The sequence below is a fragment of the Cyanistes caeruleus genome, chromosome 12 (genome assembly GCF_971803275.1).
Source record: "Cyanistes caeruleus chromosome 12, bCyaCae1.hap1.1, whole genome shotgun sequence".
Classification (NCBI taxonomy): domain Eukaryota; kingdom Metazoa; phylum Chordata; class Aves; order Passeriformes; family Paridae; genus Cyanistes; species Cyanistes caeruleus.
In genome coordinates this window covers 15,268,706-15,295,669 of record NC_141712.1, presented here as the reverse complement: position 1 = coordinate 15,295,669, position 26,964 = coordinate 15,268,706, and the positions used below count along the sequence as shown (strand labels likewise).

At 41.5% G+C, this 26,964-nt stretch overlaps 1 protein-coding gene and 1 long non-coding RNA gene across 5 annotated transcripts in view; one reads left to right on the top strand and one right to left on the bottom strand.

Annotated features, from left to right (window-relative positions):
- RANBP10 (RAN binding protein 10) overlaps window positions 1-26,964 on the top strand; it is a 64,779-nt gene that overhangs the window by 3,634 nt on the left and 34,181 nt on the right. For all 4 annotated transcript variants that reach the window (XM_086847431.1, XM_086847432.1, XM_086847434.1 and 1 more), the window contains exon 3: window positions 12,692-12,744. In XM_086847431.1, the coding sequence (XP_086703557.1) occupies window positions 12,692-12,744 (53 nt within the window). The remainder of the gene's footprint in view (window positions 1-12,691; window positions 12,745-26,964) is intronic.
- On the bottom strand, window positions 1,204-6,368 carry LOC111934502 (uncharacterized). The gene is made up of 2 exons (XR_002867239.2): window positions 5,949-6,368; window positions 1,204-2,905 (listed from the first exon to the last, which is right to left on the bottom strand). It is a non-coding gene; the product is annotated as an uncharacterized LOC111934502 (long non-coding RNA).

Sequence of the window (26,964 nt, the reverse complement as noted above, 5' to 3'; positions counted from 1 at the left end):
TGATAAGAGGCTTCTTGAATTGGCATCAGGCAGTGCCATTTTAGATTGGTGATGTCACTGTGGGAAAGAAACCTGAGCTGTGGAGATGACTCAGGTGTCAGGACCACCGTTTTAACTTCTCCCCTGTTTTTCATTGGACTAAGGGGATTTAAAACCAGTATGCTCTGATTCTCTCCTGTTTTCTCCCACCAGATCACATCCTAGCAGTCAAAACACACATCCCTGCCTCCCCCTGTTTTCCAGGCTGAGAACTCCTGTGCTCACCCCAGAGCTAGCACAGGAGAAGAGGGGGGGACTGCAGCAGCACAGGCACAAGTTGCTTTGCCCTGCCACAGTTGGTAGAAAAATTTCCTCTTTTGCACTGCCTTGTCTCCCCTGTGCCTTAATGCACCTGCCCCAGAAAGGTGTTTTTGTTAAAGAAGCAAACAAAATGATTTATGAAAACTCTGCCTTTGTCATCACTGGACTTTTCTGCCTCAGCATTGGTAAAATCATTTGCTGGTGGTTATTTCAAAGCAAGTACAGTATCCAAAAAGTCCATTTGGTGTATGTAAGAAACTTCTGAGATAGATCAGCTTTTCTTAGCTTTGGATCTTTCACTGCTCGTGAGATAAAACCACAGTCCTTTGAGAGGGACAAGTGTGATTCAAACTTACTTTTAGTTGAATGGTGGCTATTTTTTATCCTGGTGGATTTAGTCTTGATAAATAAGAGGTCATGTTGATTTACTGAGTTTGTTTTTTGTGCAGTTTTGTTTAGTTTTTTTCTTTCTGGGAGAGGGGAGGCTGCCATTGAAAAATTGTCTTGACAAGATTTCTAGATAACATGGAACAAATCAGATGTGTCAGTCTGTTGATCTGTTGCTACTTCTTGAGGGGGGGAGATGTTCTTACCCTCAGAGCAGAGGAGAATTTAATTTGCAGTCTCTTGTCCCAGCCCTCTTGTCACCTCCTTGTCTGTGCTGAGCACACAGGGAGTGGTTCCACAGCACTTTAGGATGATATATGTCAGCGCTGTGGGATTCTGCCCTTGCATTTGCTGTACGCTTCTACTCCTTCCCTCATGCAGACAGGTTGTTACTCTGTTCTATGGTGAGCTGGTTCATGGAGATAACTGGTGGAAAGCTGGCCAAAAAGTAATGGATGATGATTTCATCTACTGACGTCACTTTCAGAAATTGCTCCTTTTTTTTTTTCTCATTAAGTTGAGGACACTTTTCAGGGTTCCCTTTATTAATTGAAGGCAAGTCAATAAAGGGATGGCCCAAGCTGAGAGATGAAAGGGTAGGATTGCAGCAACCCTCAATTCCATTCAAAGTGTTGAACAGTTTTGTTTTAAGACTTGCTGATTCCTGAGACATTGTGTGCTTGTCACCTGAGTGTTGTCAACTGGAACAAAAGGACAAGAGGCAATGGGTCACAAGTTGTGGCAAAGGAAATGCCAGCTGGACAAAAGAAAGAATTTTCCTTTGTGAAAATGGTTGTGCACCCAAACAGGATGCCTGGAAAGGCACTGGCATCTCCCTCATCAAATTTGCCTGAGGGAGCCCTCAGTCTGCTAACTGATAGAAATTTCAGAGTTACTTATGCTTTGGGCAGAAGGATGAAGAAGGAATGTCCCAAGGTCCCTTCCTGTCCAAACCTCTCCATGAATCTGTGAATGGCCTGCTTCCAGCACTCCTCAGATGAGCAGATTGGCAGAAATGCCTGTGACTCCTCTGTTCCTGAGCTGCCACAAATAACTCGGGCTTTTATCCCGGCACTGTTCGTAACAGTTCAACCTTCGCTGTATTTGCAGCACTGAACTCTTGTCCTCTCTCCCTCCAATACATGGTTCTGTTTGGTGGTGATTTGTCAGCACATCTCACAGCCTCTCTTTCCCCACTACACGATCTCTGCTTGGTAAACAGGAACAGGGAGAGACTCATCAGGGTAGGGCAGCCAACCCACAACTCAGAGGCTGTTGTGACTCAGAAGGATAAGTCATCCTTGTTGTCCTCTTTATGCTGGGGCAAGGTGAGCTGTCTGGGGGTGACACTGTGTGTTCCTGACCACCAGTTTGGTTTCTTGACTGGTTTTACCTCCCCCAGCCACGTGCTGGGTTGTGATGGAGTGTGACTGGGGAGGACATTTCAGAGGCCAATCCTGATGATGCATGGGTTCTGAATTCTGGCAAAAGTCACCTGTCTTGCTGCCTCCTCTCCATTTCTGAGCTGCTGGAACAGACAGCCCAGCAGCCTGTGGATTGCTGTCTTTCTGGGAATGGTTTGGTCTTGGACAGCTGCTTACTCAAGGATACTTTGCTGTGCTGGCATCCTGACCTCTCTGGTGGGGACAGAGGCGGTGTCTTCCCATAGTGACTCTGTACAAACACAGCAGGTGTGTTCTGTGGGCAGAGGAGGTGCCAGGGGGCCCAGCCCTCTATATCAGGGCAGCCCAGTGGTTTCATGAGGACTTTGAGCCATCCCAGAAAGCATCTCAGTCTGGCTTTTCTTTTTTCCAAGATGTGTTTTTGTGTGCCACCACTAGTGACTGTGTTGTGAGCTCGATTGTGCTCACAGCCTTTTTGCTGGATCAGTACTTGAAACAGCGAGTTCTGCATTAGGTGGAGACCCAGAAAGGCAGGAGAGGGAAGCTGGAAAGACATAAACCACAGGGAATGCTGGTATCCTTCTTCCAGCACCATTCCACAGTTGCTTTGAGCTGTGCAGCCTGTTGTCCAGAGATGTTGGTCAGCACTAGCTTAGGTTGAGGAGAGTTTTCTGAGAAAGGGAGGAAAGAGTTCTTTGAAGAGAGTGGCTGAAGAGCTAATCAAGCTTAGTCCATACCATAGTTTATTTAAAATCTTCCTTTCATACACAAGTGCACCATAAGCCAGACTTAAAAATAGCTTAGTTTCTCTCTGACTGAAAAAGAAAAATAAAGGTCAGATGTGTTGGTTGGTTGCAGTCTGTACATAAGTAACAAATCATCTGCCCCTTTTCCTTGCTTATGTTTCTCCTTGCCAACTTTCCATTTCTCCTCAGCATATGGTGAGTGTGATGGCTCTGTGAAAAGCCTTTTGCTCGTGTTCTCTAATGGGTTCCAGATGCTGACAGAGGCCTGTCCATGCAGAGCTCTGACAGCATTGGCTGCTTATGCTCAGACACTTTGGAGTGCCCTGCCTGTCTGGATAAAGGATATTCTTTAAGAACTGGGGATTTTTTGTGTGATCTCTGTTTTGTCACTGGTAAGCCTGTAAATAATTGTTTTCCTCCCCGCTTCTTATATTTTTCCATCCTGGTTTCCAGGAATCCAAAATCAGCACAGAGGGGGTTGTTGAGATTGCAGGTAGGTCTGCTTGTTTGAATTTATGCTGTTTTGCAGACACTCACTTTAACTACCCAACACATAAATAAAGCCCCCAAGTAGATTTCATAAACAGTTTCTGCCTTGTTCCCAGTTCACAGATTGCCCAAGCAAGTCCTTCTTGCTCAGCTACTAACTGTGCCTTGGTGCTCTCAGGTGTAGAGACTCATTTTCTGCAGAGGTTTCATGTCAGTTGATGACACCTCATACAAGTTGTTATTTCTTTGTTATTTCTTTGTCATTGTTCTGTTACACTCTTCCAAAAGGCAGTAATATTGAGAGAAGCTTTTCAGTGTAAAGGAGTCATGAGTTTGGAATATCTGTTTTGCAGTTGATGGCTTTAATTCCTTTATTTTTTTATCAGTGAAGTGGAAATTGAAACTGCGTGTTTTATAGCAATATCATGGGCCATCCATTGTAATAGTTGAGTATCAATTTATCATGAAAATAATCTGTGAAATAAAGCAATGAAATGGAAGCAGTGATGGTGATATGTGACTTTTCCACTTGTGATGTGTGGATTTAGGTATGTCTGAGGTCTGAGATTTCCTAGATTTCAGACTGATAATTATTTTTGTTGCTGTTGGGGTTTTCAGTTCAGCTTCTTAGGAAATTTTGCACAGTAAAGAAGAAAAATTTCAGGAAAGGGTTATTTTTGTTTGGTTATTTTTTTCATCCCCTCTCCCTCTGCTATTTCTGAGTATCTGTTATAGAAAATTTAAGAACGTGACAAAAGCAAAATCTAGCAAAATCATTATGTAAAACATTGCTATGCTCAGTTCTTCAGAATATGTTTGCAGTTAAATCAAATCACAGAATAATGGGAACTAATTATTTACATATTCTAAGCTTGCAGATCTAAGGAATTCTATTTAATAATTAAATTTTGTTTGCTGGATAACTTTTATATAGGGAAAACCTTTTTCTTTCACTCGAGAAGCCTTGAAATGATGAACTGCTGAAGAATTTATCATCCAGTGTGAAACTTTGACTCTTTTTCTTCAGCTCTCCACTGAAGCTGAATTGTGTTAATTGTGTTATGTCAGCTCTGTGGCCAGATTAATTTTTTTAAACTGCTTTTCTAGCAATGGGATTTACATTGTACCTGTGATATAAGACTGGATCTGTTTCCACACTACAATCTGCCTGCTTGTTTACAATTTCTTTGTATTGATGCTCGGGTCCACATGAAGCCTTTGTCCCTTGTTGTGGAGATGTCAGTGTGAGTTCAGTGTGTGGTGCTTTCCCAGCACTCACCCCAGCTCTGACTTTCTGCTGCTGTTTAAAGAGAAAGTGTTCTTATTTCACCAGTACATCTCTCAAAACTTCAGGTGTTGCTTTTTCTCTGAGATATTTTCCACCATTATTAATCCCTCATCCAGATCTTATGTAAATATTACAGTTACTTCTTTCTGTAATTTCATTAATTATTAGCAGGTAAATTCTCATTTCATAAGAATTGTTACCATCCAAGCCTAAACCAGAGGAAATTAGCCTATAAGGATGTGAGAATACCCCTTAAGAGACAGCTAGCTGGTGGTGGAGTGTTTGCTTCTGATTTGGGTATTGCATTTATATTGTTCCCCCTGTTTTTCAGAGGAAAAAACAGAGGCTCAGAGTGCATTTTGAATCTGTCTGTTATGTTGGACTGAAGTGCAAGATTAGTCATCAGAATGAAACAGTCTTTAAATGACTTGCCCTCTTTTGGATGCCTTTCTATTAGACATTTGTGGTAACTCTTAGCATCTTTTTTTACTGTTTTCTAGGTTTTGTTCATGGCAGAAAAAGTGTTCTGTTATTTAGACTGGCAATCAAACAATCTTAAGTCCATTCAGTTGTGGAAACCTGTTGTGGAAACTTCCCTGATACATTTTCAGTGACTCTGAGCAGTGCATTTGGAAGTGAGGTTTGTTAATCAGCAGGACAACCTGAACAAAAATCCTCCTTATTCAGTTGGGTGTAACCAGAATAAATAATCAGTGAATGAGTATCAGTAATGCTTTGTGCTGTTCCCAGACTTTAGGCACCATTTGCCACTGCTATGGTTTGTGTGTGAACTTTGTTGGATATCAGCTGACTTGGAGAACGAGTCAGCTGCCAAGAGTGAAAAATATAATAAATTGGTGAGACACATTTGCTTCAGCTACATTTGCATTTGACCACAGGGTTTGGGGTTCTGTTTTGGTGATGACTGGGGCAGATAGAGAAACTGGTTATTCTTGACAGATTTTAGTGGTGATTTTATCCTGGCGGTGCTCATATTGTGCCTTTTCTTTCTTAAATGGTACTCAGGTCAAGTCTTCATCTCTGTATTTTCCATCTTTCAGTGTTAATTAATTAAACATTGTTAATCTGCATCATCAGTCTTCCTTTCCTGAAGGCAGCACAGACAAGGGATGGGTTTGTCCTTCTTACAGCTAGCACGTACCAGTTGAACATGATCCTAAAATTGGAAGGGATCTGCGAATATGATACCTTGGTCTGTCAAAAATAGCTTTTCATTCTTCCTCTGTCATTTTGTCACTAATTACTCATAACCACCCTGAGAAGATGTGTTATGTTACCAGATTGCTGCCTCTCAGTTTTGTCCTGCTCACTCACCTTCCTTTCCACAGTCTTCAGCTTTTAAGGATTCTCTGCCTTTCTAAGGGCTGATGTACAATGGACTTCTCCTTGCCTCAGGACACTTGCAGTTGTTTTTAATGAGCTCTTACAAAATTTGTTTGCTTCTCTTTATCCCCTTCTTTTCAGTCTTGTATTATTTGTCTTTATTGACCTCTTCTTGGGGAATTTGGATTCTTCCTGGAGCCCATCAGTGCTGTTTCTGAAGCACCATCACAGAACAGCACAATATGCACAAATAAAACCAGAACCACTTCCACTCTAGAGATCATATTCCATTATGAAGTAGTTCCAAAATATTTGTTGTTAGACTGAGGAATCGGAGACAGTTGGAATCCAGTATTTTATATGCCATAGGTAAATTTTTTAAACAGATGTAACTTGTTTTTTCACTGCTTTAAAACAATGTTCCCCTTCCCCCACCAGAACTGCGACAGTGTGGTTTCAAGTGGGGAGTTGATAAGGGTTATCATTTCTAGCCACTCTTTAAACCTGGCATGAAGTCAGGACCCACCTCAGACAAGAATGATAATTCAGAGCTTTGCACAAGAGACTGTGGAAGTCTCTGAAATGCCACCACTGTGGTGTATTATTCACCTCTAACTAAATAATTTAGTTTGTTTATTTTAGATTTAACTGTGCACGGTGAAAGAGTAGGGTGCATGATAGCTGGGAGGACAGGATTCCTGCCACATAGGTGTGGTTATTAGAAAAAACTGCAGGATACAGGAAGCCTTTGAATCACAAACCTCTGGAAGAGTGGAACATCCCTTGTTTAACTCGTGGCTCAGCAGGATTGCTTGGGTTTGGCTGAGCCACATAATAAAATGCCAATCCCAGGAATTTCTACCGCATGTTGTGTCAATGTTGGTTCACAACTGAGCGGGGAACGGCTGCTTTACTGGAAGTCATGGCCTTCAAAACAAATTATTGAACCTCTCTGGTCTTAACTCTTCCATGCTTGGACCTCAGTGCCTGTTGGCATCCCTGGCAGTCTCGTTCCAGCCTCCTGTTCTGTGCCAGGGTGGGGCTGGCTCAGAAAAGAAGAGTTTGGGCTCGTAGCTGTTACCCAGCCAGTGCTAAACCAATGTAATTTTTTTCCCCCTTTGTTTCCCCAGCTTTCAGATGGGTTAAATTTTGTCTGCCATCTGGGTTGAACCTCACAGCCACTTGAAAGAAGAGTGTCAGGGATTGTTTCACCATCCCGACTTGGTATCTTTCAACAGGTTAAACAATAAATACAGGGGAAACCTGTATTTATTATTTATACTTTCTTTCTTCCCCTGGGAGAGCCTTAATAAATCTGCCTTGCTAATTGTCAGCTAGTGTTAAAGATGAATATTCAGCCCAAGTTTATTGGAGAAAGTCTTGTAGCTTTTTAGGTAAAGAAATACCTCCTTTTGTTTAAAGTATACTGCTTGTCCAGTGAGGACCATGGGCTAATTGCTTTTTCCCTCCTTCTGCCCTGCCTTTATTTTGAACATAACAGTGCTTCCCAAGTGCTGGGTGCTTTCCATGAGATGTTCTTTGCTCCTGGGATTCTTGAAACTGAAGAATGTAGTACAGGTCTACATGAGTTCTCTTGCTGTGTTCTCCTCTGTTCTTCTCAATGGGTTCTTCAGTCCTGCACTGGAAAAGCCAAATAGGTGCAAATCCTGGAATTTCAGCATTAGCCCCTTGCTGTCAAAGGGCAGGTCTGTTCTGAAGTTTTTCTGCTGGGTTCACAAGGATTTTTGTGGGTTTGCTCATACAAAATATCTTTAGACTACACAAAAAACTTTTCTTACATTGACTTTTTGGCAGGTTCTCTGGGTATCATATTTGTTCTGGAGAAACATCTCTTGACTCAAAGAATTGCTTCTCATATGGGTGGATTCTCCTTCTGGGACAAACTAAACACAGCCATCAGAGTCTTCTCTACTTTTATGACTCTAATGCTTAGAGCAGCTTCATTGAGAGATCTCTTTGTTCCACTTTAGGTCAGTCAAATGTTGTCAGTTCTGTTAAATAACTTTTCTCATTGTTTTTCAGATAATTTCTGCCCAGTGACAATATATAATTCTTCCTGACTGAGTCAGTGCATTTGAGATCTTTTGTATCTTTTAAGACTTAAATTTTAATTTAGAACTACAGTCATCATTTTGGCTTTGCATATATTTTCCAAGGGAAAGTCTTTTATTGACAGAAACAAAAAAAAAAAACGTATTTTTTTAAAAAAATACAAATTTAAAATGCAGCTTTGAAAACATCTGCACTGCGGAGTCCACCACCCAAGTTGTCTTAAGGGCCAGAAGTGAATGCTGTCCTGTTTGGATGTCACTGTGCTAGAGCAGCTACATGTTGGTGTTTACTGCTGAAGTACTTGGGAACTGGGAAGGGACCCAAAAAATCTTTGTGTCTTTGAGCTTAATCTTAGTACAGTCATAGTGCTGTAAGACCTTGAGGGAAGAATCCTGGGAATACTACTGGTTGTGTGTGGAGCCAGCATCTTTTGACATGAAGAGTTTTTTACCAAGGTCCTTCATTCTCCTGCTGAGGCCAGGCAGAGCCAGGGTGTGGATGAAGCAGGCAGAGCTGATGTTGGGAAGTGTGGCTGATTCAGTCACATTTTCTGAAGCAACCAGTACTGGGCTGGGCTGAGGTGAACTAGGAGCCTGGAAAAATTTGGTGCTATGGTAACTGCTGAGGCTGCTGGTGAGTGGAAACAAGACTGTTCTGACTGAATCACTAGCATGTGTCTGTGTGTATTTTTGTCAGTCTGCTCTATTTGGAATTGGTCTACTGATGCAGCATTTTTGAAGCTTCAGATTAGGTGTGGGGAGCAGTTCCAAGTACTCAGTGTTCACCGCTGAGAAGATGGTTTTAGGAGGTCACTTTGTGTACCTTTGCATCGTACCTATGATGGATAATGGATATAAATGTATTATTACCCCAAAATTATGTTTTTCTCTGGGTGCTGACATTCCTGTGTATCCTTTTTTTTTTTTTTTAAGAACCTATTTGAATCTCTCAAAAGGGAACTCCAGTTAAGGGATACCCCACAGAGAGTCTATTCACACCATTATGGCCTGAAACCAGGGGTGATACAGGCAGGCAGGCCATAGAGATTTATGTTCAATGATATTGAATATCATAATTGATTCATTATTAAAAAAAAATAAAAGGCAGTAGTTTGCTCTTGATGATGCCCACAAATACTGTTTAACTAGTATTGCATTTGTTTCATACACAAAACTGATTTGGAACATTTGGAATCGAGGAAGTGAGAAGCTGTTCTGCACCAAGTTCAGAAAGCATCTGGTGCTTTTGGGGGTGGTGGAGTTGAAGATTAATTTTTTTTTCCTCCCAATTTTCAAGAGAATAGAGTGATTTTTTTTCTCTGAGGCTTTATTGATCTTAAAGCTCGTTTCATCCATTACTTCTGGATGTAATTACATAAATTGATTGTAGATGGGAAAAGCAAAGTAGCATTTTCTAAAACAAAACCCAGCAGTCAAGTCTGTGACAATTTGAAATTCTGAATCTAAGCTGTGGGCTGTGGAGTTGAAACTCAGCATGGTGAGGGAGTCTGTTTTTATTTTAGGTTGTCTGCAAATTCTATCTACAGTTCTACAGCCATTATGGTCTTATTTTTAAAGTTTGTCTTGAGCTTTAAATGGGAGCAGAAGTTGAAGAGCAAAAAACTGTGAACCAGGAAGGTTTGTGGTCATGTTCCTTTTTTTTAGCAACATATTTCCATGGTGTTGTGTATCTAGATTAAAGTGTAATCTTAAATTTAGAAGTTGTGGAGTTGTAGTGCTTGCTTTTTATAAAAATACAAGTTTCCAATCTCAATTTAAAGCTATGTTGTCTGAAAATGGAAAGATACTATTGTATAAGTTTTGTCTGTGGTTATGTGCATCAGATTTGCTGCTGTACACAAAAGAGGGGGGATGAATCTGCATAGAAAATAATGAAGTTAAGCAGGATAAGCAGAAGTGGGCGATGACCTATTTTATCTGAGTTCAACAATTAGGTTATTTCCTCTAATTTCCAGTGTTTTCCTTGGTGTTGCCACCCTTGTGCAATACGGACCCAGCAAGGGATGGGGACAAAGGGCACCCATGGAAGTGCTGCAGCTGGGATTGTGGTGAAGCTGTGCCAAGGCTGTGTGCAGAGGTGTTCCCTCTGTTCAGTTCTAGGTCTGTTCATGTCAACAGCAGCAGATGTAGAGGCAGAGGAGCAGACAAGCTCCCTCGGGCAGCAAGGAGGGATGGAGTTGGCCTGTGGCCCTGTGCCAGCGGAGTTGTGCTGCCTGATACTGAAAGGAAGGAATCTGACACCACCACATGACAAAGTGGCCACAGCTCTGCAGTGTTTTACCTTCAGCTGAGCCAAATAGATCAGGACATAAGAAACATTCCCTATGCCAAGAGGCACGTCCTGCTCTTCAAATGAAATTTCTCACAGCCAACAAATCCAGGAGGTCTGGAGCTTGGTGATGCGACCTGGTGAAGTTGGTGGGGATGGTTCTGCCAGAGAAGCAGAATGGACTGCTCCTGGACAGGTCTTTGCTAAGTGTTTCAGACCTGCCAGCATCGGGTAAAACCCACCATGTAGTAAGGAAATCTCTGTAGCAGCAGAAGAGTCCAGACTCATTAGAAACACAGAAATTGAACGAGAGCTCTCTTATCTGCCAGTGCACTAAGAAGATGGCAGGGAAGAGCTGGAGTAATCCTTGCAGATATAGGGGAAAATCTTCCATATTGTGCCTGGAAGGCTGTAAAAATATCCCCAAATTCAGTTTATTACAGATGGATTTATGTCAGATGACACCGTGGGGTTGAATTTTTAGATGCCACAAATGCCTGCTTTGGAGAAGCTCTCATGAGTCAGGGAACTCCTGAGGATGTAACTTCTGACTCGTACTCTGAGAAGTGCAGAAAATGTTTACAGCAAAGGTGTGTTTAGAAGTTGCTCTGCAGCAGTGACCATAATCACTGATGTTTGGTATCCTTTGAGAAGGGCTATAAAAGGCCCTGAGACCCTGCCACTTCAGTATTCATCCAAAAACCCCACCACCCAACAACAAAAAAAGTCAGAAAGCATACCCTGTAACTTGAAGAAGCTTGTTTAAGAACAGCTAATAAAATCAGAAGGGTAAATACTTTGAGATGGTACAGAGACTGTTCAAGAAGATATTTTATTGGAGGATCAGACAGTTGACAAAATTAGACACAGGGATGAGAGGCAATAGGGATACACACCTTGAAAGTTCAAATTTTATTCAATGAGAAAAATTGAAAGAACAAACTTTTAAGCTTAAAAAAACCAATAAGGTTGTCCAAAATGAATTGAGGGACATCTGGCTCAAAGTCTGAAATCTTAAAGGAATATTTTTCTTTAAAAAGATTAAATTATTAATCTTTAAAAAGATTAAATTATTAAAAAATAATTTTTAATTTCAAAACTCAGTAACCTAAAAATATGGGACTGTGTTGAAAAAAAACCTGAGCTGTGCTACCAGAGAATATTAAGAAAATTACAGACCATGGAAATTAACAGAAACAGAAGACACAAAATGGGAATGTGCATTAAGTATTACAGTAAGGAAGAGAAGATTTTGTGAAGGCTGTCTTTGCCTTACTCTCCTGCTGGACAGGTGCAAAATTATTCTTATGAGGGAAGAATAAACAATCCAAACTTGATACAAAAAATTGCCTCTGGACTGCCACTTGAGTGCAGGGTCAAGCTGTGTCCCACTTCCATGGAAAAGTGAGTTCAGTTCTCACCTGCAGTTAAAACATAAATGGAATAATAGAAATCTGGAGGGGGAGGAATAGAAACCAAAACAGAGAACATTGTTATGCTGTTATCTGTAATCACCTTGGGCTTGTATTGTGTGATGCTGGTGGCTCTGGTTATTCCCTGCTCCTCAAAGAAGTTACAGAACTGGAAGTGTAGCAGGAGCACTGAGGTAGAGATGAGCTTCCATAAGAACAGCTGAGTAGACTGTAATTAACCAGTCTTGAGAAGAGACCTTTGGGGGGTGGGATGTGAATCAGGACTTGAAAAAGCCTTAAGAAAGCTGTCAGGGAAATGCTTTTCCTCTCTCTTACAATTTTAAAAATGTAAGTACAAAGGAGAAATAGGTTGGGCAGGAATTGAATGGGAAGCTGTAGGATGTTGCCTTTTCAAAGAGCTTACAAAGGTTCAGAAAGTGAGATTGTGTAAAATAGATGCTGAACAATGAAAGAGTGTTCTTGGAAAGTACAACTGTGTGCTCTGTCCTCTGCATCCACTATCAGCTATTTTTGGAGACAGTACATCAGGCTACACAGACATCTGTCCTCATATACTATATCTGCACTTAGGTGTTTTTTTACTGTCCTGTTAATCACCTATATAAATTTTTTTTTTTTCTGATAGATGAATAAAAATACCTCACAAAAAGCAAATTGGAAATCAAATTGCTGATTGTTGTCCAGTTCTTTTCCTACCAAATAAGAGCTAAAGAGTAACTGTAATTGTACATTGGAAAGCTGTCAGTTACTAAAGGAGACTGACATTTTATCTTGGATTCAGTAAAAGACATGAGTAATGGAAAATCTTTAGTAATTTTGTCATTCTTAAATAATTTATGTGTGGGTTGGGTTTATTTTAGTGCTATATTTCTGTTGCAGGGAATCTTGTGCCATGACCATTCTTTTGCTTGACTGCTATTTTGTTTGGGTTTTTTGAAGGTACATGGGAATAGGACTTTCTGCTCAAGGAGTCAACATGAACAGGCTTCCTGGTAAGTCACTGTTAAGGTTTATTTTGATTTACAGTCTGTGTTAAATGTGCATTTGAAATAAAGATTTTTCTTTATATATATGAATTAGTGAATGTGTGTTTCTATTAATAAAATTGCATTACTATAATTGTCTTATATCTGGAAGCTTCAACCTATTGGGTGTTATCTTAAATTGAGTTACTGGTGTCAATGCAGCCATGATAATTTTATCAGCTAATAGAAATTAAGACTAAATTAATGAGTAATGGGTAAAGTGGTGAGCTTTCAGACAGGCAAACTCTTCTTTGTGTCTGAAAAGAATGTAGGAAAATCATTTTGTATTTAATCTGTATACTACACTTGACAAATTTACATGAAAGAATCTGAAAATGACAGGATAATTGGCCTGTTGTATTGTCTCCCTTCCTTCTTCCCACTGAAAGACTACAAAAATGTGGTAGAGTGGTATTTCCAGTTAATATTGTTGCTTCTTTGTTTGAAATGTGTGGTTTTGGGTTTGCCTCTAAGTTAGTTAAGTAGCTTCTTTTCAAAATAAGTAATTGGCAATCCTTCTTTGATGGTATCCTATTTATTGAGTAAGATAACAGTTTCTAGATATGTATTGACACAGTGACTGCTATGCCAGAAATTATTTCAGCTGGGGTTTGTATTTGGTAGAAAGTAAATGTTTTTCAGATGCCAGAATGAATGACAGCTGGTCACTGATGGGGGCTTCTTTGGCCTTGGGTGTTGCTTCTGGTGAAGTTGTTTCAAAAATGAAATCTGTGTTCAGCCCATGTTATGGATCTTGGTATCTCAAAAGGAGAATATTTTGGGAATGTCCTAACAAAAGAAAGATCTGATATTTTAGGGAAAATGGCTTCAGTGACACCTGTGCTTTAAAGAATTTGCATCTTACTGCATACTGTATTTGTTAGGAATTGTTATGAGAACTGTACCAGTCAGTCCTGCTCTCTCTGTACTTTCCCCCCAGTCCTCCTGATCCAGGTGAGCTGTGTGCCATGTACAAGGCAAAGCATGAATCTAGTCCCATCATCTCCTTCCAGGGTTGAATGGCATGGAAAAGGGGTTGTTTGGCTATTAATGGAGCCTCTTCAGGTCAAGAAATGGCTCTGTGGCATGTGTGATGGAAAGATGGGGGAAATGTCTTGTAGACTTGGCCTTGCAGATGATTGGTTGGATTATGCTTAATTTAGGATTCTTCTGGGGTTATAACACAGGTACATACATACATGGTTGAGTACTAACCTGAGATGGTGTGCACTGAATATCTCAAGTGTGCTGTCCTGAAATTGAACAGCCAGTGTAATTTTTTTTTTTTTTTTTTTTTTTCCTCTTTGGTGACTAAAAATTACCCAAACCAATTCTGATAAAGGGCTTTAAAGCCCAGGAGTTACATGGGCAGCATTTATGGCCAGTTTGAGTCAAAGTGCTGTATACCACTGTCACTTCTAGAGTGCATGTGATGAACATGGAATTCTTTTCTCTCAGTGAAATAAAGCATAAAGTGAACTTGAGACTTGAGATAGTGCTTATTTAGCAATGCATTGTACAAATTTGATCCCATGAACCTGTTGTTTGTTTGATCACATGCAGATTATGCTGCCAAGATTCATTCTGTGGTCATAGTTAGGTTGCTCTCCTATCATCTGTATAAGATTAACTGCATGCCTCTGTATTACAGCTCAATAATTATCTTCCTGGCTTTTGGAGGATAAATGATTTTTTTATTTTATTTTTTTTTAGTATATTGTTCAAGTAACTGAAGTGAGAAACATATTTCCAGGCTTAACTGTTATCAGGTCCTTCACAGAACAGAGTAAGTGAGAGCTCACAAAGAAGTGACAGACTTTGGAGTCTTGACTTGGATTCGCATCAAAGTGTAATTTTAACTTTTTGTGACCTGAAACCCTGCCAAGTTTGTCTCCTTAGACCCTTTCTAAGTCACTTCTGCTTTAACAGATCGATTTTCACTCAGTGTGTTGCCAGGGAAGTGTGTAACCACCACAAATGGTGGTTGGGAGCCCAGAGTCTGGTACAGGAGCCAAAGTTGGTCCCTTTCTTGTCCCCAGTTTCACTGGGGATCCTTGGTAGCACTCTGGGAGCCTTAATTCAAAGAGCAATCTTGCTGCTGGGTTCTGTCTCAAACTCCTTTTCCCCCACAAGGACAAACACTTTGGTCATATCCAGTTCCAAGTCGGGGCATTTGTGCTTTATTGCCAGATTTATTTTGGCTTCAGCCCAGCTGGGTGCTGGTGGGGGTAGTGCTGAGCTTTCTCTGAAGGTTACAAGTGTGATTGGAGCCACATGAGCTGAGTTCCCTTAACTATCCCTGTCTGCATTAGGAATAGAGACTGCTTTTAATTGGAGAGTTCCCTGTCCATGTTCGACTCAGGGCTTCTTTGTGCTGCATTTTGAAATTCAGTCAGCAGGTCTGAAATAATTGTGGGATTATTATTAACTACCAGCTTTTGTGACCTTGACATATCTTGATTTTTTAAAAAAAAAATTTAAAGACATTTAGAACATTTGCTAATAGGCATTCTGCTTTAAACCAGTGACTTTTAATGAAATGTCTGCTCACTTCTTTCCCCACATTCAGGTTTTTTTCACTGTGTGCTGAAAATGCTGTGTGCTCAGCATTTTGGTATTTGAGGATGAAATTACATGTTGCAGCTGAACTGATCTAACTCTGTGTCACCAAAGGAGAGACACCTGACCCTTCCTTCCTCCCCACCCCATCTGCACAGTCACTCTTCTTCCCTGGTGCAAGCCTTTGGCTCTGGCCGCTGTCACCTTGGCCAGGCCAGCTTTTATCCAGGCAGGAACCTGCCTGCCTCAGCTGTGTTGGGACTGTGGTGGTTCCTTCAGGACTCATGGAGCAATGCTCTTACTTGTGCATCCTGCAAGTAACATATCTGCATCTCATATTTTATTATTATTATTTAGCCCTTAGTCCAGGAAGTTTTTCTGAGCCCTGCTGAAAATGTGTCGGTGCTTTGCTACAAGGTTTTACCAAACCTTCATGAAAGGGGAAGTGTCCTATCCTTAACATGGATGAGATTGCTCACTGGAAATGAGTCTCCTCTGCATGTGATGTTCTGCATTAGTTCAAGTCTTCATGCTGTTGAGAAGTAACATTTCATTTGTTTGAGCTCTTTGAGGGTAAACCCAGCAGAGAGGGAAAGAGGGATGAATCTCTAAGGTAGCAGCAAGTTCTTAATTCTGCCTAAAATGTGAAACCACACCCTTAGGCATGCCCTGCTTCAGTTTCTTAAACAGCATAGATAGGAGCTGACCAATCACTTTTAGAGACTTTAAACACCCTCTGGTTAATAAATGACTTGCCCTGCTATGCAGCATTGTACATGTTGAAGGGAGTGCCAGCTTTCACTCACCATTCTTTGGTTTTCAGAAACACTTGCAATTTTTTCAGCTTGCTTTTCAAACAAAAAGATACTGCTTGGCTTATTCACTATTTGGCTGCTCCAAACTCTGTTAAAAGAACAAGCTTTCAAACTCAAGAATGTTTTACAGACTTGAATTAGTGTGCAGCCAGATAAATCAGGAGAATTTGTTGTACAGAGACCTGCTCCCTATTGTGGTTTGGCTTCTGGGTCTGTAGTGCTGTGAGCCATGTCAGCAAAACCAGAAACATTTTGTCCAGGTGGCCTGAGTCTTTTGTTCTGCAAAAGGTCCTTGTGAGCAGCCCATTTATCGAGACATAAAGATAAAATAGAAATGACCCCTGGGTATTAAGAATTCCCCATGCTCTCCTCCTCTGTGAAAGCCATCCTTTGTCCTCCATAAACCAGCACATGGACTGGGCTTTCCATTTTACCTTTGTTTGGAGACCCTTTCCTTTGAGTTTTCTTGCTGACAGGTTTCTGATGACATTTGGAGGTAGGACTTTATTTCTCAGCTTATCTTACATGCTATCCTGTCAGGGGAGATGCAAGCAGGGGGAGCAAGACTGTTGAGGACTCAGTCCTCCTGTTCATTTCTTTGAGAGAAAAAAGTTACTTGTTTCTTCCTTAGGCATGTTCCCAAGGATTTTTCATGCTAGTGTGCTTCCCTCTGGGAGCAGCCAGAGAAGGGAAGGTTGGTAGGTGTTGTATCACAAAATCATAGAATGTCCCAGGTTGGAAGGGATTCACAAGGATCATTGAGTCCAACTCCTGGTGCTGCACAAGTTAAATTCTCATGTTTTTCTTCATCAGAGTTGGGGATGAGTTTCTGTAGAGGCTCTGTACTTAGATTTTCCAGTCTCAATTCCACAAGGCTCTGGCCGCCTCATGTAACTCTTAAGTTAATCCTCCTACAAGTGAAAAGTTCTGCTGAAGTCTTCCATGTTTTCCTTCTAGCCAGTTTTGGTTTGGTTTTTTGTGGGTTTTTTTCTTTTTTGTTGTTTTTTTTTTGTTTTGTTTTGGCTGGGTTTTTTTTTGTTGTTGTTTTGTTTTCCTTTTGTTTTCTGTGATTGCCGTGGAATCTTTTTACTTCAAATGTAAAAGTTTTACTTAAGGAAGTTTTCAGTTTATGCTTTGGATTGTCACTTTCTGTGACTGTACTGACAAACAAAGGACCTGTGCTAAAGGCCTCAGTCCCAGTGCTAAATGTAGTAATTATAGAAGCTGAGACTTCACCAAATCATCTGATCTGAAGCGAATTCAATTATGCTTTAGTCCTGCCTGACAGGTGTGTGTCTAAACCAGTCTTTCATTATTTTTCTGGCAACTTCTTCCAACACTGTCCTTGTGCTGGAAACTTTTCCTGATGACAAAGCTGAATATCCCATGTAGTCTGAGTCTATTCTTGGATCACGTGGAGATGGAAAATAATTAATTCCTTTCCTCTTTGTAGTTCTATGCATGAAAACCTCTACCACTGCTTTGTGGTCTTCTCTCCAAATCATACATCCCTGGCTCTTCACCCTTCCCTGTTTGTCAGGTTTTCTTGATTTACAACAACTCTTGTAGATGTTTTCTGAACATTTAATCACTGAATGTATCACAAGCACCAGTATCTTACTTTTTATAGTAAAAGAAAACATTAAAATTCAGAGCAAGTCCAGGAAGTGGCTCTTATCCCATCTTGCAAACAAGGGCAAAGGAAAATCCTTGCCAAGCTTTCACAATTCTTATGGCTTCAGCAAAAACAGGAGGGGAAGAAGCTTCATGGTTACCTGGGAAAATCAGGCCTTTGGCTTCTGGAGAAATCAGCAACAGCCCTGAAGTATGGGATTAAATGCATGAGCAGTATGTGGCAAACAAACAGTGAATCAGTCTTCTTTCAGAGCCTCTTGGCTACATCAGCAACTTGGACACACTGCTTGATTTTCTGTCTTTAGAAGTAATTTCTATTAAGTTTATTTATTTATGCAGCTGATGAAGCTCTGGCTTATAGTACCTTATGGTGTTGGTCCTGCTGCAAAGCTCTGTCAGAGCTATCCTTAAAAACAGTTGTCCAAAAAGGCATGAGGGATTTCCACATGGTGTCATAGCAAAGCCTTAGACAGGTGTTTGTTACACATGCAGTGAGTCCTTCAGCTGGCTGTGCCAGTTCCTGTCCACAAAATTGCTTATGCCTTTGGTACCCTCTAATTTATCCTATCAAACCAGTTTGTGGGGCTGCATGTAAAGTGGGTCACGTAATTGGATTAATAATAATGGGTGGGGGGCACTGCTTTATTCTGGGGTTGTTATTAACTTGGATCTGTCCACTTGCCTGGTTCATCACACAGGTAATGCAGGTTGGAACTGCTCCTTTGGGAAACTTTATTCTCCCAAATCACGTAGTTAACAGTGATCAGAGGTTATTTTTGATAGAAAGAGATACATCTTGAAAACCTCAATTAAATTTCCTCCCAGTTATCCTGATCATGGAGACATTTTTACAAAGGGGCATCTTTCCAGGTATAGTGGCCTGAAGCTGATTTGGCTGGCTGTTTCTCCCTGAATTTTTATTTAGGCTGAGACCTACTCCTGAAACTTCACTTGGGTAGCCTTTTTGCTGACTTAACTATGCTTTTACCTGAAAGCATAATTTGTACCTCCTCAGAGGCCATCAGTATGTTTAGAAATGGCAGCTTTTAGCATTGCACAGTGAAAGAAAAGAGAGCAAAAGTGGGTCAGTTTGATGGGTCAGCTCTAGAATTATTGAATCCATTTGTGCAGAATGGATTTTTAGAAAAATTCCTCACCATATGAGAGGTCGCCTGGGTGGGTGAAGATTATTGTGGTGCATAAAAAACATACCCTGCCAAAACAAGATACATGTTACAGCAGATTTGAGGTTTCTGGCCTTTGTAAGTCAGAGCCCTTTGGATTTATCTACATGAGTCTCTTATTTTTGGAGAAGGGGTTTATTTATGTAAGTGAATCTCCTGGTTGTCACCACTGCCTGTACTTTCATTTACATTTTTGGTTGTGCTGCCCTGTTTCTTCTAAACTAAACTGAAAGATGCACTCCAAAATCAGAGGTAGCGCACTCCAGCCACTAATAAGTGTTCAGTCCACAACATAAGGCTGAGCAATACAGGCTGCCCAGCCCCATTTGAAAAAAAAAAAAAAAAAAGTTAAAAATCTCATATTGGAGGAAGTGTCCTGAGACCAGTTGAAACTGGTTGTTTCTTTCTGGAATCTGCTCTTACTGTACTGCACCATCTGCTATTTTGAAAATAGCTTTTATTTATTTTTTTTCTTTTAGTTTAAGTCAAAATTAAGGTCATACTAAAGAACTTAATAGGAAGTTTGGGCTTCTTGTAATAAAACAAAAGGATTTCCTTTGAACTTAAGCTTTCACATATTTTTAGTGTTAAGATTTTTTTTTCCCATATGGAATCAATCTTGTGTTCAGTGTATGTAAAATGCCATCATAGGAAAGTAATCTGAGGAGCATTTAATTTTTATTTATCCTGGGAATACACAACTCATTATATTGTTTCTTTTTTCATCTTCACTCTATGTGTACAATTATTCTATGTATATTTTAATGCCTTCCCTGATGCCTCATATGTTGAAGAATCTGAGTTTCTCTGGCATTACTTAACTCATTCTCATATTTTCCTTTCCTGCTTCTACCCTTTGCAGATCAGCTGAACACCTTTTAAAATTAAAACTTAAAACCATAAAATTTTTAAAATTTGGAATTTTAGAATTCTCAAAATTATATGGTCTTTATTAAAAAAAGGTAATTCTTTGTGTCTTTGGGAATCTTTTTCATTTGTGGTTGACTTGTCCACTGCCCATCAACTTCAGCTTAGTTCCACTGAGTTGCTCAGTTGTCTTCTCATCCCATGTCAGCTTTCTCTTTTTCAATCAGTTTTCCAGTTTATGTGCTGACTTCACCTGAACCTGTATGAAAATTCCAGCTTGAATATTGAAACAGATTTGTTGCAAATGCTGTGAATTCATTCACATCCCATCTTTGTCCCATAGAAGAACTGGGAGTTCTTTCTTTCCCATTCTTCAGTTTTTCAGAAATTGTTGTTGGGGTTTCTGACAAAAGCTCCGTCCTCACACGCTGCTGTGCTGTGCAAATTTGAGGTGTTGCCCCTACAGAGCTTATCATGCACAGGGCTGAGCACAGCTTGGTTGGGTGGATGTGTTCTGGAACATGAGCCTTGTGCTCAGGGCTGATACTGCCTGAGCTGGTGTGGCACAGGGGGTTGGACAGGTGTGTTATTTCCTTCATGATACGTGCTGAGGGTAGCACCAGAGTCATCAGGTCCCCAAATGAGGTCAGACCTGATGCTGTCAGGTGTGTTCAGAGCTGGAGAGTAACAAAACCAGCTCCTGAACCATGGAATTGGGATGAATTATCTTCTGAATTAAGGTTAAATTTAATATCATGTTTTATTTATGGCCCTGTATATGTAAACTAGGACTGTATGAAAAAGTTCCTGCCTTTTTCCCTTTCTGACTGACTTCAGGTCACGTGTTTGCTCATATAGATTGTGATGATTGTCCTGCCTGCAGCCAGAAAAAACTGCTGCCAGGCATTTGGTTGGGATGCTTCACTTTGATTAATGTGGAAAGTATTGAAGAAACCTCAGTTTAGAATCTAGAAGTCCTTGTTGCAAGCTCTTAACATCATGAGGTGTGCTTCCTCTGGAAGACTTCTCTCTCCATAAGGTCTTGTGTTTACATAAGTGGTTTTTTGTTTGTAATTTTCTTGGCTTATTAAATACCATTTTAGGGATTGTTTTAAATAGTAACTGGACATGAACCCCCTGCATTCTTCAGTGAACTCTAACATTGCTTTTGGCTGAGTCACTAAACTGTCCTGCCTTGACATCTCTGTAAAATGACTCTTGCCCATTACCTTGCAAGATTTTGCTGGAAGTGTCTTAATATTTTATAAAGTTGCTCTTGCCCATCAGCTGAAGGTTGAAAAAGTTGCCCCATAAATGAACATGTGAATTATTTAATATCATGAGATTTGAAGCCTGTGTATGTGATAAGCTTTTGATTGTAACTTGTTCCTTACCCCTTCTACTAAATAGAATAATAGAAAATCTCCTTATCTGACTCTTTCTCCCCATCCCTGTCTTGCATTATTTTGTACCCCTGCTCTGCTTCCCACTCCCTCCACTGTGGTGTGTCAGGGAATATAATGGGTATAATAGTGCAGTGGTGACATGATCATGCTGGAGAGCTTTTCCTTTGTAGACAGAACCAACCTGTTCTGTAGTTGCTTTAACCATGGTGTGCTCTTCACAGGGCTGTAAATGGCTTGTGGCACATCTTGACCTCTCTGGGGTAGGGAAACCCAGATCATGTTCTGACTCTGGCAGAAGATGGATCCATCAAGCTTATAAGTTAGGAGGACTTGCCATCTTTATTCATTCAAGGAAGTATGATTTTTATCTTGATTGCCGTATTCTGTAGTGAGGTGCATGCTAAGTAATAGTGAAATGGACTCCTTACAAATTTCTGGGGCTGGTGGAACAGACCTTTCCTGTTGAAAAGGTGTTGCCTGTGTTGCAGCTGTCCAGAGCCTTCTGGTTTTGTTTTTTTTCTTTATGAGTCAGTGAGTAGTGCCACTTCATATAATGGTGTAGACTGTATTTTGATGTTGTTTTGAAGGCTGGTTAACCTGAAGTGGTTGTTTAATGGTAGGACTTGCTGATCTGGTCTAAAAATCACTGTGCCAGATCAATATTGTGAAAAAGTGTACAGTGTTACTCTGCTTGTTGTTTCTGTGCATCAGGCAATGCTTGTTAGCACCCAGATTCTGCTCTATCTCCCAGACTCTTGAATCATACTGATTTTTGGGTCACTGTGTCCTTTTCTTCCTGCTCTCTGTTAATATGAGAGAGATGTTGTGATTCCTTTTTTTCCTCTCCTTTGGATTCTTGCCACACATAAGTCTTCCTGTGAGGATTTGGTCTGAGTTCTGTCTCTTTTACAGTTGCAAGTACTTTATTGAAAAACATGGAATAGCTTCTGAGCCAAAGCTGCAGCCAGGCCTGCCAGAAGTCCTGCACTCTCTGATTAGCATCATCTGCTGTGTCTCTGCAGGGGCCAAACTGACTCTGCTTCATCTGCTGGGACCTGGGGTGAGGGGGAAGCTCTGAGCAGCAGTGCCCCTCTGGGGTGTGTGTGGTGCTGTGCTGCACTGCTCCATGGCCTTGTACACGATTCCTTGGGATACTGCAAAGGTTATGGGATCTGAACCCATCCAGCCCCTACTTAGGGAAGTTTGTTCCCCGTGGGGTAAAGTACAAGCCTTGATCCTGTAGTGCAAGTTTTGGCCTTCTACTGCATTCAGTCATTTTGCCACCTTGCAGAAGAAACTGAAGCTGTTGCAAGCAAGAAGAGTTGGGGATGTTTCTGGCTAGGGCTTGTTCATATCCTTGGGTAGGTGGATTTTAAGGGGATTTTTTTTTGTTTTTTGTTGGGTTTTTTTTACCCTTGACATGTTCTGGGCAGATGTCCAGGCCCTTGAAGTTCTGCCAGGGAGATGCTGTAATGTGTTGAGCACGCTGTTCCCTGGTCCTATTCCTGTCCTGCAGTTGGTGTTGTGACTGTACCTAGACAGTTGTTCCATGCCAGGGCCGTGCCTCCCCTGTGCCCACATCCCCAGCTCTGTAACAGAGGTTGCTGTGGCCACTGAGCAGCTGTTTTTGTAGGCTCTTTATGGAAACAGAAAGATGTGTTGCAGTGCTAATAGTTGATTTGATTCTAAAGCCTGATTGAATAAAGGAAAGCAAAGTAACCACCCTGCTCTCACCAAAACATGTGATGTGTATGTGGCTTCATAAGACTTGGCATAAATGCTGTAAAACTGAGTGACAGCTGAGATGCTCCAGCACCTCAGATGGTTTTTGTGGCAGCAGATTTCTCATGGCCAGGCATTTACAGACTTATCATGATCAGGCATTTGGCTTCTGAGGCTGCAGGAGCATCAGAGCTTACTGAGCGTTTCCTTTACTGGGGGCAGAGGCCTGTATTCACTGTTCTGCGCTGATGTGCACCAGAGGCACATCCATTTACAGAGCCAAATCCACTGGAAGTGGGAGTAATCAGCAGAGGGTGGTTCCAGTTCTCCTGTGGTATTGGCTCCTGCCCCATGTTCATGGTTGTCGTGTCCCTGCCTGGGACTGCTCAGCCCAGGACAGTGGAGAAGCAACATCCAACTTCTTTGTGCACCAGATTGCATCTGTTCAGCCTCTATTGAACATATCTTCCCCTCCCCTGACCTCATGCTCTGCTGCTGCCAAAGACCCATAGCTGGCTGAGCAATAGCAGCCTGCTCAGCACAGTGCATGGAGGAGGTCCTGACTCCCACTGGAACGTGATCCAGCACCAACTCTGGGCGCTGCCGCTGTCTCCACCCTCCACATCCCATTCCCCAAGCACTGTACAAGCAAAGTTTGTACATCTGTTTCTGCTGGACTTTGGATTCAATAAATCTTAAAAAATTATTTTGTTTGGTTTATTTCAGTGTGTTGACACAAGTTCTTGTCCCATTGCAGCTAGTGTTTGTACACCACTTGCTCTGGCATGGAGAGCTGTGGGAAGCTAGAATTGCTGGCGAGGGGAGTGGGAAGAGGAATGCAACAGGCAAAATACTGGACAAGAATAGAGAGGGGAAAAAATGAAAAGTGTTCCAAAATATGAAAGAGAGAAAGCAGATAGAGATAAAATTTGGAAAGGTTGTGGAGTGGTCACTGGGGTCTGTCCTGAAGAGTAAGTCTCAAACTCTCCCATTAATAATGATACAACAGACACAAACCCTATCTACAAATCTCCAGATTCTTTCTGTGGAACTTCCATCTAACCTTCATATGCCCAAACATACTCAACCATTCCTTACAGCTTCAGATGTCCCAGTTATCCCTGACTGCAAAGAGGTTACCTCTGAATGTGTGGTCAGCAAGGTCCTGCCCTTTGCAGCACCTTCTACACCCATTGCATTGAATGCTTGGGCTGAGTTGCAGTAGAATGTGTTTCTCCTTTGGAATGTTCATGGGCAGGGAATGGTCCATGTGTCAGTGATCAAATTCATCTGTCTGCCAACATCTTTAGCCCAGCAAGTGCAGAGCAGGAAGAGTCTGATGTGTCTGGCTATAACTCACTGGAAAAGTATATTTTCCATGATCACTGGGCCTTGCATGTCAGTCCTTTGGCATGTCATCAGAGGGGATCTCACCCTGTGGGTGTTGCCTTCCCTGTTCCCGTGTGCCCAGTGGCAAGTTTGACATGTTTGAACCTTGGTGTTCTGGGGGATATCATCACTTGGCTTTCTTTTCCACCCTGTGTGAACAAAGCATCAGGCCAGAAAAAGCATAGTGAAAATACTTGGTAACTTGCATCAGGGCATCCCATCCATCCATCCACCCATCCTCTATATGATGCTCCACACTTTAAGGTTGAGCAGCTTATCCTGGTTTACCTAGGTGTGTGATCTAGCCATGATACTAGTATTGCCCAGAGCCTACCACAAATTCTGTGTTCAGTGGTGGGGCTCTTGAAGCAGAGAGCTAAATCACCGTGTTATTTCTGTGGTGCTGAGGTGTAAATGGTCATCTGACTCAACAGAGCTACTTCCCACTTGCTGCCTTCTGAGGCAGAGTCTGATCTCAGGTACAGAAGTCAGGATCTGACCAAAAAGTCAAAGAGTAAAGTGAGACTGATGTTGAATGGGAAAGTTGGGATTGAACAGGGACAGATGTAGAATAGTCATGGGTAGTGGTAGCACACTACATCTAACTCTGGTGCTTGCTTAAGAGTGAGTGTTTATCAGTTTATCCTGTAACTATGTCCTGAAGTAACTCAAGTCCTTTCTGCCACGTGTCTGGCATTGCATAATTCTGACCTGTTTATCAAGCAGCAGCAATGGAACTTGCTGTTCATTTTTTTCCCCTACGTGTTGGGATCCAGGTAGTCTGCCAAGAAGGTCAGCATATCAGCTTTTTCTTGTTAGCAAGCCAAACAGAACTTCAGTTTGGTGTTGAACATAAAAAAATGTCCTACCAAGCCCTACTTAGGGTTTTTGTTTTTCTGTCTTCCCATTCTTTGATTGCACAATCTGAGCTATTCTGCATCTTGTTAGTAAATATATAGGTATATTTTGGGTTTGGGTGTTGAAGCGTTCAGTTCAAAAGGATGTAAATTTAACCTCTTTTTGCTCAATAGCTGTTGAAGTCCTACCTGTAGTGGTTGTGATTCTGTATTTGCATGTTCAAAGTGCTGCCTTCAAATTGAGCTGTAGTGAGAACAATCTTAGAGTTGGGACACTGAGGTTCTGCTTTGACCACTACCATGGGCCAGGTAGCCAAATCCTTTCTGTTCTCTGCCTGTCTCCCCTATTTAAAATGATTTTGTGCTTCTGAAGAGAGGATGGGGAAGGGAAAGGAAAGAGGGAAAGAAGTGTAAACTGGACTCTGCAGCCACTCTAGGTCACTTGATTTTGGTCTATAGAGTATAGGCCATCAGGAGTCCATGATCTGTGTTTTATAAGAAAAAGCACATTCTCCAATTTTGTCCAGATTTTTGAAATTTTGAGAGGAATCTGCACTTGCAGTTGAGAATTTTTAACTTGGCCACAGCTGCACGTAGGTGCTGAGTGTCCATTGCTCTAGACATGGCTATCACAAAGAGACCAGAATGGGATGTTCTTTAAACAGCCTTGTTGGAATGAGCTACCAATCACAAACTGTCAGTGCATGGGTTCTCCCAGGGTTTTCTGAGGAGCAGCTGCCTGCACCTCTCTGTCAGGGATGGACTGCTGGAGCTGCTGAGGGTTGTGAGATTGGGGGAGGTGTGAGATTGAGGAGCTGTGGGAGCAAGCTGAGGCAATGTGCCCCAGCAGGGAGATGCACATGAGAATCTGTGCAAATGGAGCTTTGTCACAAGAGCAGTGATGCATTTTGGAGTGATGACAATGACTTCATGGAAATATCAGGTCTATGGTAAAAAGGACAATAAAGGGAAAATGCTAGGATTAACTTGTAGAGGACTAGGAAACAATGCAGAGAAAACTTCAGCCTGCTTCCCTTCTCCATGGGGCACCTTCATTCTCACAAGCAACACTGTAAATCGAGAGAAGGTTCAGATGATGATGTCAGAAAATCAGGAAATAGCTAAATAAGTTAGGAGTCATCAGCCTGGAAAAGGGATAATTATGGGGGATTTTGCAGAGGTCTGTATACTGACGTATGTTCTGGAGACACCCAAGTCCATAGTTTGTCATCTTCTCCAGTGCAAGAACTACAGGATATATCCAAGTAGTAGGAGGCACACTTTCATTGCTTGCAGTTACGCTGTCAAACTCCTTGCAGGGCACAATTAATGATAGGAGTGTTTATATATTCTTAATGGAGGATTGAACAGTTTATTGGAAACAAATTTTTTTCCAGGAGTACTGAGTGAAGAGAATCTCCATCTGGCCCAGTCTGACTGTGCAAGGTGGTAGCACTGTTCAGTCAGGGTGTGATATGTGCACATCCTGTAATTCTGCTGTCTCACTTCTTGAGGAGTGTCCTTGTCTGGGCTGGCCCCCTATCCCACAGGGACAATCTTTTTAAGAGCATGTAGGTATCACCTCATCTCTGCCCTTCAGGTCACAACGGTGACTTCTGCAAGTACTTGAGTACAAGTGGCACAGAGGTTAAACTGTCTGGAGAATTTGCAGATGCAGCTGTGGGGAGGCTTTCAGGAAGTTCCAATTCAGTCCCTATTAAAACACTGCTGGATTTTGTAGAGGAGGAAGCTG